This window comes from Photinus pyralis, unplaced genomic scaffold (genome assembly GCF_008802855.1).
Source record: "Photinus pyralis isolate 1611_PpyrPB1 unplaced genomic scaffold, Ppyr1.3 Ppyr1.4_LG4, whole genome shotgun sequence".
In the NCBI taxonomy this organism is placed as follows: domain Eukaryota; kingdom Metazoa; phylum Arthropoda; class Insecta; order Coleoptera; family Lampyridae; genus Photinus; species Photinus pyralis.
Window position 1 is genome coordinate 43,101,679 of NW_022170511.1, and position 17,954 is coordinate 43,119,632.

The following is a 17,954-nucleotide window of genomic DNA, read 5'->3' on the forward strand; positions in this document are numbered from 1 at the left end:
TGAATTAGAGGCAGAATCACCTCAAATTTTGTAGTATCGGCTATCCAGAATTATAATTTGTGCCATTTGAAATTTTCCAAAAATATGAAGTTTGACGAACGTTAATAAAAAATTTTCTTCTTTCGCTAGTGCCTAAAAAAAAAGTGGAAGAGGTCAGTCTGTGCCTCAATTCAAAACTTCTGCGCCGGTGCGATTTAGTTTCGGAAATTGATAAAGTTTACTACACAGGGATATATTAAAAAAACATTCAAGTGATTAAAAAAATTCAAAGAGTTTTTTCTGCTGACACTTAATAATCGTAATCAGTGTTAGAAAAAGTTTCAACAATTTTTACATAAAAAATAGTAATTGTTGCACATAGGTTCCCACGTTAAATTTAATGACAATAATTTCTCTACAGTATGGCATTTTCAATAAATTTTCCAACGAAGTTGGGTTCGCTATTACGGTCACTTTCTCTCTCTGTCCGAAGCTTGAACTACTTCTACAGTTTTCAATACATTTAATTCGTTCATTTTGAATTCGGTAACTGATAGCTGTGGCACCTGTGGCAAGAAAAATCTTGACGATTAATGTGCGCATGCGTTTGTCAACTTAGTTATCGCATATTGTAAACACCCGTCGTGCACATGCGCAATGCAAACTTTCTTATTCACAGAGATATTTTTTTGAAGATATCATTACACTTGGAACCCACAATCCGTAATAGAGTACATTTAAAACATGGGAAGTGACAGCCTCTCGTTGAAACAGCTCACGAGAAAGCTTAACCATCCTTTCGACTGAACACAGGTCACAGAATCCAAACTACTTTTTTGATTCGGTTATCAAATATCTCGGATCCAATAAAAACTTCTGGCACTAATACCTTGTTTATAAATTCCATTTTTCGGTGTGTGTGGCCTCAACTATAATCAACAACAGAGAGGTAAAACAGTACAACTTCCTTTTTCTGGCATATAAAAAACCTTACAAAACCATCAGCAGGTAGAAGTGCTATAAAAATGGACAAACTCAGATATTGAAACGTGATTTGCCTCTTTCCACCTCTTGACCTTGGTGCTTTTCATAGAAAATTTCACTTACAGCATTTCAGAATGCGAATGACCGAATTAATTCAATTAAAGTAATTAACGTGAAAATAACACTGGGTCAGAAACGACCGACTCGATCAGATCGATCCGTTATCTCACAAACCAGAGTTAAACAAAATCTCAATTGCTCGGTTTGTTACATGTGATAATTGAGGTTAATCAATGATTAAAAATATTAGAATGAGAGCTTTTCATGGCCCAGTCTGACGTCGAATTTTTGCCAAATGTGATTTGGATGAAATAGCAAATGAAATCTATTTATACTAAAATAAACGAATTTTCAAGTAAACCGAAAGTTGTTATGATTTATCAAATGTAGTGGTAAATTGGATATCTCAAGTTCTACAAAAACCACATTCTAATCAGGAAAGTGTTAATTATCTATGCCTCCTGTTTTTGTGTCCAAATTCATCTCCATCCATTCATTTCTAAACATGGAGATTCGGTACCTACCCAAAGGTGCCAGATTAAATTTACGCTAAGTATGAAATGTTACATTTGAGAAACTGCAAATTTCACCAAAATTAGCTAGAGCACAGAACTTTCCAGCTGACTTTTTTTAAATTTTGCCTGGTGACAATTTTCAGTAGATATTTGCTTTGACACTGAAGCAATTTCCTGCCCACCTATCTCATTGTAGGTAGATTTTAATGAGATTGTGGTCAAGTAGGCGAGAAAAATTATATTAACACAAGCATTGAACAGTACTTTTCTCAAATTCAATTCAATATGCACTTACTGCAAGTCAGAAATATTGTTGTTTAAACAAGCATATGAATGACAAATCTATAGCCTACATGTACCCACCTTGTGGAAGTTCTCCCAAGCCATACATCGGATATAAATAAGGAGATTTTCCATAGCGTGCCAAAGAATCAGAGTACAACTTAATACGCCTTATGGTAGTAATCGCCGCAGTCTGCAAATAATCATCATCCCTATACAAAGCTAAAGCGTGCCCGGTAAAGTCTTGCGTATTTTTATCTAAACCGAATTTTTCATACAGTTCTTGCATAGTTTGGTTTTGCGCGTCGAACTCTTTCCACGACCGAGGATCTTGCTCGGCGTAATCTTGAACGTAAACTAGGAAATTGCGAAATCTTCGCTTCTCGAACATGCCCATTAAATCGGAGGCCAAAGCTTCTTTCTGATCGACCGGCACCTATAAAATAAATGCGGTTACAAGTTAACAGCAGTAGATGTCGCACGTTTGGAACAGTCATTCACAATTTGTAACAGAAGGAATTAGAAAAAACAGGATTGCAAACTTTTTGCAAGCCACAAGTTCTGCATGAGTTACCTTAAATATGCTTTTAACGGTAAAAGCAAAAAAAACTGATGTAGGTAATTAACTTAGCAAAATTTACATTTCATTAAAACTTGAACCCATCTGTCAAAGGGTATTAGATAAACCAGATAAACTATTTTGTGCTTACCTTGGATATTTTACCCCCTTTGTACACATAACTGCCCTCAACAGATTTGAACTCCAAATAACGTGTAACACCGGTATGTATGAGTAATTTAACTAATTGGCCATTTGCCATAAGGAATTTTGGAATTAAATCTACGTTCCAATCGCGGCCGCGTCCATACGACTCGTCCGGTGGAGGTGCACCAAATTTTGAAAAAAGTTCGTCAAGGGGGCAAATCGAGGCCGACTCCCCGCCGTAGTACTTGTTTCGATCGACATGTAGTACTTTCTTGCCCGATACCGATAACATTCCACTTAAAATACATTCTTTTAGGCCGGTACCCAGAACGATCGCATCGTATTCTTCATCCATTTTAAAGATTATTTAATAGAACTCACAATTAACGAACAATTAATCGCTTCTACACAGTTGATTGTTCGGATTACGGTGCGCAAATCAGCCGACGTCAATTCAATGAACGGAATTGCCAACATTACATGTTCTACCCACCCACCGAAAGCCAAATTACCCTAACTCCAGATCGCCAGGGCCGTATTCTAAACTTTACGTATCATTATTGTGTTCTTGTGAAACTACTGCTATTGGAAAGGAAAGTACAAAATATCAGGCAGCTTACAGAGGTGAAGCAAACGCGCAAGCTAAAATGACGTTTCAATTCAACAAAAAAATATTTATAGAAAAACAATAATGTACATGTAATTGAATCTTGTGTACAATACATTTTTTATTGATTTATATTGGAATTCTTCGAATCGAAAAACAACCGATACCGGAACCTAAAATTACTGAAGCGCAAAACCAGAATCGATACAGGAACATGTAAAAAATAATTCTACCGGACTTATACTTGATATGAGGTCCAACCCCTGCCGCAGAGTGGAGTGTTGTTTTCAGGAAACTTTCCCCTATACTGTGGATCTTGTGATAGCTGAAAAGCAATGGCCATTCACGAATAGAAGGTGAGCGGATTTGGGCTCAGCTGTGGAGGCGGAGGCTCGGAGAGCTTCTATGCGGTTAAACGCATTGGGTGAGTGAAAGGAACCTTGCCTTGGGCAAGGATGGATATCAGGGAGTCCCTCCGGGCTGTCTCACTAAGACCAAAAAGTTATAAAGCCATTCTACCGCGCACATGGAGCAATGGCTGAACCTAGGGTTGAACTCAGATCAATCGTTCATCAACCCTACCAGTAGGGAGAACAAGCATGTGTATTTATATGGTGATCGGTCGCGAGAGATGACATCTGCTTCTTCCTTGGTCAGCATAGCATTAACCGGCTTATAGCTTTGCAGTGCCGGATAGGGGGGGGGGCAAAAGGGGGCCAGTGCCCCGGGCGGCACTCAATAGGGGCGGCAAAAGTCGGCATGGTTCGTGTAATTTTAATATGGCGTCCGCGAAATCCCGAGAACCAAACCTGGAATAAGCTATGCGGGATAGGTACTCTCCAAAATTATAGACTTTGAGATCACAGCGCTGTACGTAATGAAGGTAACTAACCAAATGGCAAAAAAAAACAAAAAAGACAAGTCTGTTGCCTGTATCACCGTTGAGTGAAGGCTCAACAACGATACAACGTTCCTGTAAAGCCAAAATTTTTTTATGTTGCCCTGATCATTTTCATGTGTTAGCTGTGTGTGAAGAAGGGCGGCAACGGCAAAATACCAAATTTGCCCCCGTGCTGAAAACTTCTAGATCCGTCACTGTAGCTCAGTGGTAGAGCATTGGGCTATAAATCCGGAGGTCGGGTGTTCGAACCTGGTTTGAGGTGAATTTTTCATCTGTGGCGAGATGGGAATTTCCTTAGATCAGTTTCGAGCATTCTGCCGGCTACTCCGAATTAGGTTTTCCTGCAGTTTTCCTAATTCGTAAGGTAAATACCGGAGTAGTATAGAACAACTTAAGACCTTCTGCAGGGGCACCTCTAAAAAGCAATATGCGGGTCACTCTGTAATTGGGCGTAAGCCTGTTGAGGGCCTAGAACAAGAGGGTGTTTCAGGCAGAGATGTTAGTCGTCACGACTTGCAAGGCCGTAGCTAGGGAGGGGCCAGGGTGGGCATTGCCCACTCTGATAAGAAATGTTGCCCACTCTAGAAAAATTGGTTGGATCTTTAAAAAATAAGAAATTAAGTACCTAAATCGCTCAAAAAAAATTAAATTGTGTGTATTTATATTTAGTTATATTTATATCTAGAAAGTAAGGAGGTTGAGGAACGGAACATTCTTAAAGTTCTTTACAATCAACGTGATGCCTTTAAAGAATCTTACCAATTGTATGCAACTGTGGCTGTATTTGGCTGTAGCACAGCTATGTGTGAGTCTTCATTTTCGACCTTAACCCGAATAAATAGACCACAAAGGTACTCAATGTCCCATAGTCGAATGGCCAACCTAACATATTTAGCGTTTGATAGCAAACGTGCAAATAATATAAACTTGGATGTGTTCTTAAACAAATTTAATAACAGAAAAAATAGAAAATTGCAATTATATTAGCGTTTTGTATATTATCTTATTCGTCATGTTATTAACCTTTTTTTGTCTTTTATATGTATTAATGTATATGTAAACGCATTGATTTTATTTTTGCATTTCAAATATACCTTCTTAGTTGTTTTTTTTTGTTAAGGGATTTTTATCGTCACCTGCTTTTAAATTATTAAATAATTTTGCCCCCTCTGAATTTTGAGTTGCCCCCTCTGAAATTAACGTCTAGCTACAGGCCTGCGACCTGTGCACAGGAGAACCTCTGTAGAGCTGCCATGAAGTCGATAAAAGATTAGTCACCGGCGATAAGGGATGAAAGTGGATGTGGCGCATTCTTTCCTTGAAATATGATACGTCTTTTGGACTGTTCGACTTTCGAGAATGTGATTTTTCTAGAAACCTTTCGTTTACTACTTATATAAGCAAATTCAATTGTATTTAAAGGAAGAGTCAAGAGTCAACATCAACGCTGAAAGCTGAATACCTAAGTGATAAGTTACTCCATCCATCTTTTTATTATTATATACTACAAATTAATACTAATAAAATAATGTGTACATACACGGCTATCTTTCTCAACATACTGATGCACTGACTACTTTAAACGCCACCAAATGTTACTTACATAGTTACATCCGATGCGTTTCCATCCTCGGCTCTACCATCAAAAATAATAACAAACGTGCCACACACTCGTACGAACATACATAGTCCATATAGACATTTACATTTTTTTGTATTATCCAATAGTGATTTTTAATCAAGCTTTCGTCGCCGAACCAATATACCTGAATACGTCTCTGTAAAAAAAACAGTTACCGAGCGTTCCGCCGTGTTTTTCAAGCTTTTATGTTGGTTGCTAGGCAAAGGTTGCTGTCAAGTTGACAGATGGCGATTAGATAGGTTTACTGGTTTGTATCGCGTGTGTTTAGTTAATGTTGTGCTTTCGTGAGTGGAAGTTGTGTTGGTTTTTATCGTACGTGAGGTTAAGTAGTTTATTAGTACGTCAATAAAACTTTTAACAATATCTGCGACACTTTTTAATTCATTATGAACTTAAAAAACATACATTTTATTAGTAAAGGCTAGTGATTAGTGTTCCGACTTTTATGTGCATTCGATAAATAAATAATTGCTTAGTTCGCATTCAGAAGAGATTGATAAGCGAATTGTGGAAAGTACCAGATGTTTAAGAATGTCCAATACGTTAAGCGGAGGCGAAAATGTCAGGGCTGCGGAGACAACAACAGATTTGCTCTCTGTACGTGGTGCTCAATGTGCCACGTACACCTTTCCAGAGACAAAATCTCCAGAAGTGCGAGGACACGGGAGAAGCGCCAGTCACGGCGGAAGTACAACCCTCGGAGGTAACGTAACCGCAGGTGCTGCGGGTCGACCTTCGGCTCTTAAAATGGCACGAGGACATCAAAGAGCGTTTTCGCAAGGTCAAATAACAGATTCCTCCGCAGGGTTACGACCTGGACATAGTAGAGTAGGATCGAAAACTGATTTCATACTGCCTCCGGGACACAAAGAGGGCGAAAACTTGGCGAGCAGCGGTGTGAAGTCGTCTTCAAAAGGGCATTCTAGACAGGCATCTCGTTCGGATTCGATTTACACCTTAAGACGTTCGCTTCCTCCACCTTTGTGGCAGAGGCTCGTGTGTACTTTATTGAGACGATCTCCGCGTAGTGAACAAGAAGAACGTTATCGTATAGTAGTGCCTAACCATACGGTTCCTCCTAAGACGCCTAGAAAGGAACATCCAAATGGCAATAGACCCAATAACAAAGTTCGGACTACTAAATATACGTTACTATCCTTTTTACCTAGGAATTTACTAGAACAATTTCATAGGGTCGCTAATTTGTATTTTATATTTATCGTATTGCTCAATTGGTTTCCCGCGATTAACGCTTTTGGCAAAGAAATTGCCATGATTCCAGTACTGTTCGTACTCGGCGTGACCGCCGTTAAGGACCTTTTCGAAGATCGCAGACGACACGCCAGCGATAAGCGAGTGAACAATTCCACATGCCGAATATATCAAAGGTAAGGCTCGAGTCACCTACTAACTAAAATCCTAACGGTTTACTAAAATGTTGTTTACCGATGTGAATAGCAAAATTGTGAACACCGCAATGTGCACCTTGAACAAATACCGTTTCTGTTAATTTTACAATGGCCGGTCATTTGCGAATAATGTAATTTAAGTGTGTGTATAATTGGGCACCAATTAGGTAATAAAGCAGTTACGGTAAAAGGCCCAGCGACCCGACCGCGGTTTTTGCATGTAATTGTTCGCGGAATTTGGGAATTTTCGGCCCGTTTTGAAGTACTTGAGATGAGCTTTGTCGATAAAAATATCTACAATAGATATGCCGAGAGATAGGCTAAAAATTTCGATAGCGATAAGCCGATAACTATCTGTAGGTACCAAAAACGGACCAAGAACCGGCTTTTCATGTGCCAGTTATACTTACTTATTCGATAGATAAGCTCCTATTCCAATACGGCGCGAATGCATTTGTTTCTATGGATGCTAACTCTCGGGCAGTTCACAGTAATGAAAAAAAAGCCGGCCCTAAAGGTTGTAGGTTCACCTGAGCGAACCTTCTCGTTCTGTACCAACATTTCATAGTTGAAACCGAGGTTGAAACAAACCAAGTGGACATGAAGGGTGTATGTTACATTTAGAAGTTTCGGAGAAAAATCTGAAAAATGAAATTTTAAGTTTTTAATGTAGGACTATTCTATTTGAAATCTAAGAAAAACCACATTTACCGGAAGTAGGTACAAACCTAGAAACTAGAAGTAAAAAAATATCTCGAAAAATATCAACTAAATATGTTTTAGTCCAGTCAATCTATCTCGTTTCCGCATAGAAACCTTCAAATAAAATTTCTGTCAATGAAAAATAACTTAGTTCAAGAAATTCTGCCCTTAGCATATCAAAAAATGAATCTCCGAAAATGACACACTACGAAAAAAAGACTATTTTGTCTCGCATTTTGTAGAGCAATTAATTGTCTTCTAGTTTGATGTGGGAACCTACGGCCTACAATCCAAATTTTTTAAATTAAATCGGACATTTTTACGCCAAAACGAGCGCCAAAACGTCAGCCGATGCACACGCCGGCCGCCGCCGCGCGCCGCCTCGGTTTGAGGTCGCAGGTCGCACTACTAGTCCAGTAAATGCGTGTTTAAAACTGCCGCTTTCGGAACAAAATTGCGGAAGTTTTTTTATCAACGGTTTTATATGTTATCGAATGTGCTGCATCCGAATTTATTGTTTACTGCCTTGTAGGAAGTCGGCTTCATACCAAAATACGCAAAAAATTGGAATTTTTCAATACTTTTTTCCGAGCTTTTTTCAGTTTTTTGCTTATATCTCAAAAACGTACGTTTTTTTGAAGATGGGCGCCCTATACAAAATTAAGGTAAATAAAATTTTCTACAAAATACATTATTTAGCTTTTATTTTGCGATAAGCGGTACCCGCGCTAGAGTTCGCTAAAAAGCCACGATTTTTTGAATTTTCACAAAAGCGCCCAGTACCTACCACCTCTTTCAAGTCGAGGAATAAACAAGTAATCAACAAAAAACTTAATTTTTGCACAAAACTGTGCCAGCAGTGTGAAGGGTCGTGCTCCAACATCGACGATAGATACGATGCAGAATGCGAAGGCGATCTGGATAAGCCAATTCCAGTCTTACCGCCTGAAGCGGCTGAAGAGACAGAAGGTATCAATTTATATAAGATTTTGCATCATTATTATGCATTTTTACTTAGTTTTTTCTAGTGTTACACTTTTCATAGTAACATTGAACAGTCACAAATTAGTATTCAGCCTAGACCTTCCACAGCTCCTGACTCTTTGATGGACTTTCGATTGCCCAAGACCCTTTACCTGGGCCTTCTAGTGGACGACGCAAAACAAAACGGAAACGTACAAATTAACTGTGGCTATGACTATGACGTCAGGTCACTCAAAGGAATGATGATCCTGTGCACAATCATTTCGTTTCACTGAGCTCTAGGGCGAAGACCGCTTAACACAAAATCAAAGTGCACTAGTGCATTTTGTAGGAAATTTTGTTTGCTTTAATTTTGTGTAGAACGCACATCTTCAAAAAACGTGTAGTTTTTAAGATATAAGCAAACAACTAAAAAAAGTGCTGAAAAATTCCGATTTTTTGCGTTTTTGGCTATGAAGCCGATCTCCTATAAGGCAGCACACCATAAATTTAGATTCAGCACTCTCGAAAACATATAAAACCGTTGAGAAAAAAACTTTATTCGTGTAGTTAATAGAAAAGTGGCGTATTGTTAAATCAAAAATCGTGAAGAAAAGTGAGACTTTTCTTGTTAGCAACGCTTTTCTTCACGATTTCAGTTAGCAACACTTTTTTTCATTCATTTTGTTTATTATTGTAAATCATAAATGAACAATTTATTAAGTTATTAAATATTACACCAGAAGATGAGGAAAGCGACCGCAACGTTTATAAAATATAAATTCATCCTCCGATGTAACTGTGAAGGCTCGTTTTTTCTTTGATTTTGTGTCGTTTAATGTTATGACCAAAATATTTCCCCAATCTTCTACATCATCCACGTTTAGTAACCGTAATTCTTCCGCCCGACAGGGTCCGTGCAGGGCAATTACCAACACGACCTTTATAAACAGAAACTTGTCATCAGGAGACTTTTCTGAAAACTCCTTTACGTTATCCATCGATAAAACTCTCGATTTTTTGCCACATAACCGTCATTTTGACGTTTCAGGTAAGCAAGTAACTTTTTATAAACAGAAATATCCACATTTTCCTATATTTGTAGAGTACTTCTCAGCATCGAGTATTGTGACCATAGTGTAGCAGCTTTAAGTTTTTTTGCCTAAGAATATTTAAAAATCAGTGCTAATAAATTTTATAAATACGAGTAATACAAACCTTTCCAACAAAGTACGCAATTAGAATATCTTCATTTGCTCCTCGCACATTTTTTATATTTCTCCAGTCTCAGAACTCATTTCTCGTACTTACTTTGGACTTTTTAGGTAATAAACTTGACTCTGCTTCTAATACCAATTGTAACATTTCTTCATTATTCCCGTTTGATTGACTCATTTTACATGAGCGTTATTCACAAATTATTTACTTGTTCGTATGTTTTGTTACCATATCAACAAATGCTCAACATACCTACTTTGATATTATAATAAATTATTCTTCGACATCAAAACAAAACGTTACAATTAGAGTTATTTTTGTAAACTACACGAAAAAATAGCATGATCTACACGTAAGAAAAGTGAATTTCTATGCTCGTGCAAATTTGATCCACTCGTGAGCTGTGCTCACTCGTGAATTCAAACATTTACACTCACTAGAAAACTAACACTTTTCTAAACTTGTAGATCAATGTACTATTGTTTTGGAAAAATCACCATTTGACTGGGCTATACGGAATAAATTTAAATGAGCCAATGAGCGACCAGACCTTTCGATCAACGCAAATCAGCTGACGCTTTGGCGTAATTAATTGTTTTTAATATATATTTACAACCATTAATATATCTTGTTTACAACATTCGGGGTCATTTTCGGAGATGAATAAATTTTTGATATGCTAATCAGTAAATTTTGTACTTCACTTCAGTTATTAATCGGCAGAGCAAAGCGATGCAAGCTTTTTAGGGGAGTCGATGGTGTCCGTCTGTCCGTGAACACGATAACTGTCAAACGCTTGGACAAATCCGAGGACAAATCCAATGACCCCGTAGGGTCAAGCCTCTTTGCCTCTGGCAAACGCTTGAACCTATTCGGTTCAAACTTTGCACAGTTAACATATACAGGGTGGTGACTTGCGTAACGCATCGTAGGGATTTCAATGTAAAATTCATAACATGCGATTATTGGCTCCCCAAATTATTTTAGAGCAAAAATGTATTAAAGTTTCTTGTAGAAAAAATTTTTTTACGCCAATCAACCGTATTAGTTTTAAATTGTTTTCATTTAAAGACGGAAAATTGGAAAACTAAAACCCGCATCTTTTTCAATAATCTGCGATACCATGGAATTTTCTAAAACAAAAAATATCCAGTTATCAATTTACAGCAGTGCGAAATGGATTTTATGATCGGCTTGGTTACTGTCTTGCAGTTAATGGTGACCTCGATGGTGACTTATTCGAACATTTATTGTAAATTGTTATATTGGGAAACCGTTCTTAGTATTTTGGTATTTCTTTATGTTGAATTCGCTGTTCCTAATATAATACTTTTTGATAGAATTTGATTTGTTTTATAGTAGACATTCCATGGCATGACGGATATTGGCGTATAGTTTTTGTATTATAATTCCATGGCATCACAGATTATTGAAAAAGATGGGGGTTTTATTTTTCCAATTTTCCGTCTCTATTATGCAAAAAATTGAAAACTAATACGGTTGATTGACATAAAAAATTTTTTTCTACAAAAAACCTTAATACATTTGTGCGCTAAAATAATTAGGAGAGCCAATAATCGCATGTTATGAATTTTACATTGAAATCCGAGTTGAAATCTCTATGATGCGTTACGCACTCGGTTACGCAAGTCACCACCCTGTATACCACATGTAACAAGTCAATTGAAAATGGGTCAAATCTAATAACTCCGTGGGGTGGGGTAACACCGAGGGGCTCTGCCGCTTTTTTCGACGCTCTTTATGGGTTTATTTTTCCATCGACATCAACCTCATAATCCAAAACGACTATTTGATCTTTATATTCATTAATTATTATGCACTAGGTAAGCCATGTAAAGGGTGTAGCACCTAAGATCCCTCGGATCATAATTCCTTTACCATAAAAGATAATGAAAAAAATTTTAGAGCTAAATTGCACACAATTACCGCCGGCATGTTTCTAAAATATTTTTTATCACCAGGGGCGTGCTGTATTCCAGTGGCGTATGAAACTTGAGAACTTGAACTTGAGAAAAACCAAGTCGAAACGCCAATTTGTAAAAAAAGCGTTCTTTGCCGAATCCAAGTGTGCCATGATAAAACAAAAGATGTTCATTTTTCACAATTAACAGTAGGTACAGTGTCGGCAGTGTATGATTGTTTTTTATTCAACGTTGCAAAAATGTTCCAAACTCAAAGCAGGAATTATTGACATAGAGTTTATTCTTAGAGACCGTTGCCGGAATTGTTTTCTGGCGCCACGAGTATACGCGGGAGATATCCTGGCAGCTTGCTGCACACATTCAGATCCACGCCTGTTTCAAAAAGTGTTGGATAGATTTACAGCTACAGTTTTGGCGGAAGATCATGAATTGCAAGTTCTCGGGAAAGCTGTTGACAAATGCCATATTAGTGTGCGTAAAATTAGTACTTCCAGTAGTTGTAAATTTATCCAACACCGTTTGAAACGCGTGTGGATCTGGATGTGTTTCTGCGAAGATATCTCCCAGCCTCGCTCTCCGCGTACTCTTGTGACGTCAACAAACAATTCCGGTAACAGTCTCCAAGAATAAACATCACTACCACATCAACCAGTTCTGCTTGTGTTTGGAACATTTTCGCAACGCTGATTAAAAAACAATCATACACCTCGTCATACACTGCCGACACTGTACTGTTAATTGTGAGAATTGAACATCTTTTGTTTTATCATGGCACACTTGGGTTCGGAAAAGAACGTTTTTTTACTAATTGGTATTTCGACTTGGTTTTTCTCTTAATTTTCTTATGGAATGTGTGGTTTTGTTTATATCATTGGAAAATTTGTAGTTTTGGCTACCCAGAGAAGAATTTGTTTAGGGGGGTGCCATTTGAAATTTTAAAAAATATGAGAATATGACATTTAGCGAAAGTCAATCAAAAATTTTATTTTTTTGATAAAGTACCTAAAAAAGTTATGTGATTGTGGAAGAGGTCTTAACCTGTGCCTCAGTCCAAAAATTAACCGCCTGCGCGATTTAGTTTCTCTCAAAAAAAATTCAAAAAACTGTCAAATTTGGACGAAAAAAGGTTATAACAGCGAAATCGTTAAAGTTAGGGGTATAACATGTTACATAAAAAAATTTCATCGTAATCGGTTCATTCGTTTTCAAGGTATCGTGCTAACGGACAGACACCGCAAAATTATAAACTCGCTAGGAGCTCGTTAACAATCAAGTTACTGTTTCCATAGGAGACGTTGATTATCATTTAACTAATCGACTGGGCTCGTGGTTGAACGCCCTGTATTAAAAATAACTTTTCTTTTAAAAGTTTTATTGATCGTAATAGTTATATTTGTTGATACACATCATGGAAATGTTTGTTCCAATCTTGTATTTCATTCATAAATTCATTCATAAAATTGTAAAATGCATTTTTTATACCATAACAATTGATATTCGCGCACGATCTAGGATTTACAGAGGAGCTTGTACATGTATATATTTAATTATAGAATTGTTTTTATAGAGATTTTTATTAGTAAAAAAAATCGTTAAAAAGTAAGATTTTATTGAAATGAAAATGATTTTTGATACCATACACCTACTTTTGTTTTACAAATTGAAATTATAGTAACAAGAAAAAATTGTCTCAAAAATGCATTAGTGTCTTATACTTGCGCCGCACCTAAGATGCCGATAAAACGTATATTTCAAAAAATTTATTATACCATCGGATCGTGAATTTTAGAATTAAGACTAGGTACTTGGAGGATGCATTTATTTCGCGACATTTAGGGCACGCGTAAGTTTCGTGCAGATAATTATGTCTTCAAGTCAATTAATCAATAATAAATGAAAAGATATTATCCAGGATATTACATCGCAGCGAACGTCAATAACAGTGTCTAACAATATAGCCCGAGATATTGCCCATGTTTGCCTCAACGATTCTATCACTGTCTCGTCCGCTTCCTTCTGCAGCCAAAATATCTATTTCTTTAGTTAGAACCAGATTAAGGCATATAGGTACACGTTTTTTCTCTGTTATTGCTTTAGTTGCATAAAGCAGTAACCAGTTCTGTGTAAGCGATATGTCATGGTTTACAATCTTATGGTTTAATAGGATAATAGTCAAATTATTCCCTATAATAATAACACTAATTAGAAAATATGCTCCGAAATTCCGACGGCTGTCATTTATTTTGAAAGTGCAAACCTTTCAAAACAAAAATAAAAGCTCAAATTCATTAGCAAAATGTATTGGTTATTCGTTTATTTTTTTATACCACATTATCTCATTCAATTATGTATGTCGTTTCCTTCAATAATGCACTTCGAGTGTTCGCTGTCCTTATTTGATGTACTGTTTCTCATGTGACTCCATGGTAAATTTTTCTGATAGCTAGGTTCATATATTATTATCTCTCCTGGCGAGAATGTTATGGGCATAGAAAATGCATAACACGAATACTGTTTACCTATATTAAAATGTTTATAGTTTATCCAATAGGTGTTATCGATGTAGAGGAAATCATTATGTGAGTAAACTTTGTTTCACTGGTGCTGAAACTGACGTCATAAACCGAGTCATAAACTCATAAATGTGATTCTCTCTTCATTTAATTATTTCATTTGTTTTGAAAACTACATATGGAAAAATGTTAGCATAAATTCAAGATGGCGCCATCAAAAGCAAATTATTTGACATTTCTGTATAAAGTAACTATAGCCCGTTTCACATTGACTTTACAGTACATTTCTTTTATGGGCAACCATGATGCCAAATGTTATTACAATATGATTTGTAGAAAATATGCGGCCCAGGTTCGATTCCCGGACGAAGCCCAATTTTTTAATTTATATGCTATGATTGCACATCAAAAAGTTTATCGCACAGCTTTTGCATAGGTATAGCTCCTTTCAAAATTAAGTAAGTTTTGTATAAGCCGGAAACACATATGAGGTAAATGCACGACAAGTTACTTTAGCAGGAATCCCGAACTGTTTAACTATTTACTGTAAGTAACCGGGCAATATTTAAATTACTCTCGTTCATTCCTAATGTGATCTATGTTTCGGTAGGAGATTTTCTTGAAATACAAAACAAAGTGTACCGCTAAGATGACTTGTTTTGTATATACAAGGTCTACTCTAATTTCACATATTCACAGGTCCAGTTTTACACAATGTAAACCAGAACATCCAATTACTGTTATATTAATGTTAAGGGGGGATTAACACCAAAATGTGAGGTTAATATAAATTCAAATTTCAAATGTACAAATTTCAAAATATTTTTACTTTTTTCGTAAAAGATAATTCGTAACACCTTCATCTGAGACAACTACGTGATGAGATACATATTTCGCATTAATACAAAAGAAAAAAAAATATTACGTAACCTTTAAAAGTACACCACTAAATAAATATCAAATAGTGTAGCAAACTATTAGTGTCTTGTCACAAGTAGTACCCTGAAGAATGATGTAGTATTTTGGTTTCGGATGAAACTTACTTATTTTTCAAGTTTTGTACATTTTAGTGCCCTGATCGCTAAAATGTGAGTTGCCGCCATCAAATTCCACATGTTTTTCCTGTAATTTAATTTGTGGATTTCGTGTAAGATGGCGCTGTTAGCGTGTAGCTAAAGTCTGTATACAGTGTGGACGTTTAGGTAACGCAGTGACCTATTAACGAAGAAGAGCAACCTGTAATATACTTACATCAATTTATCACATGGATATTATCGCCAAAGGCTGACCTTGTGCTTAGAGATAAAGGTGGTGTTTTGTTTGTTATCGTATTAGATACGTCCTACATTATGCTACAAACAGGATTGTAATTTATTCCACAGACCATTTATTCTTGCTCTGTCAAATTTTAATTTTCAGGTATACAATACATCACCTGTTATTGGCTTTGTGTTTGAATTATGATCTATTTTGGAATTCTTATCAATATACTTGCTTTATAGTGTGTAGTGTATAATCAATGTCAATACTTATATACATAATATATTGGTCAACTTTTAATGCTCTGGTTTTATCAAGGTCCTTGGGTTTTATAGAAATATTTTATTATTAACGACCCTCGCGATCGTTTATAATTTTGTATTGCTGTCCGTCTGTCTGTCCCTGTGCACGATAACTTTGTGTAGAAACGTCCGATCGCTTTGAAAATAGACACACATGTTCTTCAGGATATAAGAAAGGTCCCTATTGTTTCGGCTATGTAGACTAACGGGCCAAAAAGTTACAACCCAAAAACTGCCCAAACCTACAAAAAAGGGTTCTGTTATAATTCTTGTTACAAAGAACATATGAACATCCGCTTTTCTGTGTTAGTAGATGAATTTTTAAAAAATTGCGCACGTGCAACCCAACTTTTGTATTGGAGCAATCCCAATTTTTTTATTTGTTATATTTAAATGAAATTTTGTATGTATATGCACCTCCCGCCTCGTATAAAAGTAAAAGTAATGCTACAAAAATTTGTTTTACAAGCTATGCTGATCTGGTGGAACAGAATCAATCCCTGCGTTGTAAAAAAGATGCATGCGCGAAGATCTCGAGAATCGTTCGGTATTCAGTTGTATCGGATTTTTTGGTCTAATATTAAGGCTATAGAGTGGGGCTCTGATATGTACCACAATAGCGATAATCGGATCTCATAAAACACTTATGTTTTTTACCTCTTATAAGATATTATAATAATGCCACAGATAAAATGTGAATCCCCTAAGAACTTGATTAAGGGTGGTGAATGGGGGTGGGGCTGGAAACAAGTTTTTAATTAAAAAAAGGGACATTTTTTAAATTGCAACCAGCACTTGCACGACGCAGATAAAATGTGTCGCTTTGGACATAGATTTTTTAATGTATGTCTTGGAGCTACACCCCCGAACGGTACCAAATTTGCGTTTCTAGTTACATTTTCTTCACAAAATGTTATATTTGGAACTGCAATTGCGGACAGTTTCTTCGTGTGACTTTAAAAAAAAATTATGCGCACTTCATCGTTGAAATAACCTAAACATATTGCACCAAATGTTCGTCTTACAAAAAAGTGGTGCGCATAGCGAATATGGCAGAGGGCAGTTCTAGCGCATTTTCCAATACATGTTGGAAGGCGCTATTATTGGCACTTTCTCCGTCCGTCCACTCGAAGCTGCATCTACTCTTACAGTTTTCAAGATATTTAGTTCGTTCTGTTTGCATTCGGTAGCTTAGGGTATAGTAACAACCAAGAACCCAGAAAATTTATACCAATTTCTTGCTCCTGCGCCTGACCAGCGGCTGGTAAAGTTAAAACCAGTTATGTAGGTATTATTATTCATCATCCTTTATATCTCTTTTCTTGTTTCTTGAAACAATACCTACTAACCTGGTACCTACATTTAAAACATAATATGCGCATGGTCTGCGCGTACAGAAGACAACTGTTGATTTATTAAGATATTCGCATGCATTATTACCAATGGACTCACAACTAGTAGAATCGTTACCAAAAATATGTTTTCCGCTTGGCGACATATCGCATATATGGTAAAAACCAGATGTGCGCATACGCATACTGCGCAATGTGCCAACTTTATAGTCATTTCTTTGAAATTAGTAAAGAAAAACAAGGCGTATAGTAAACATTAAATGTGTCATGCGGAAGCTGAGCGATATCATCTTTCTTAATCGGTTATTTTTTTGAAATTTTAACCACATGTGCTTCTAGTAAAGGCAAACTTATCGCAGCATTTACCTATACTACCGGCATATCTGCACATGCGTGATTCTACCCAAAAGCTTTTCTGCTTTTTCTTTTAGGTATGTCAAAACATATATGTACCAAATTTGGTTCCAATCGGTTCAGTCGTTTACCTGAAAATGAGACTACCGACAGACAGACAGATAGAGATAATCCAGATTTTGTTTGATTCGGCTTCGTGGTACTTCAAAATGTGTATTTTTTATTATTTATGCTACTCAGGTATAAATATTGAGAAAGGTAC

The 17,954-nt window shown here is 36.6% G+C and overlaps 2 protein-coding genes across 2 annotated transcripts; one reads left to right on the plus strand and one right to left on the minus strand.

The window, feature by feature from the left end:
- Positions 1-1,887: 1,887 nt before the first annotated feature.
- On the minus strand, positions 1,888-2,989 carry LOC116169158 (rab GDP dissociation inhibitor alpha-like). The gene is made up of 2 exons (XM_031485183.1): positions 2,531-2,989; positions 1,888-2,256 (listed from the first exon to the last, which is right to left on the minus strand). Exons 1-2 carry the CDS (start codon positions 2,879-2,881, stop codon positions 1,888-1,890), a joined length of 720 nt encoding a protein of 239 aa, XP_031341043.1. The 5' UTR covers positions 2,882-2,989.
- A 2,932-nt stretch (positions 2,990-5,921) lies between these two features.
- Positions 5,922-7,069, plus strand: LOC116168010 (phospholipid-transporting ATPase DNF1-like). Its single transcript, XM_031483651.1, has one exon. It carries the CDS (start codon positions 6,208-6,210, stop codon positions 7,066-7,068), a length of 861 nt encoding a protein of 286 aa, XP_031339511.1. The 5' UTR covers positions 5,922-6,207; the 3' UTR covers position 7,069.
- The last annotated feature ends 10,885 nt before the right edge of the window (positions 7,070-17,954 follow it).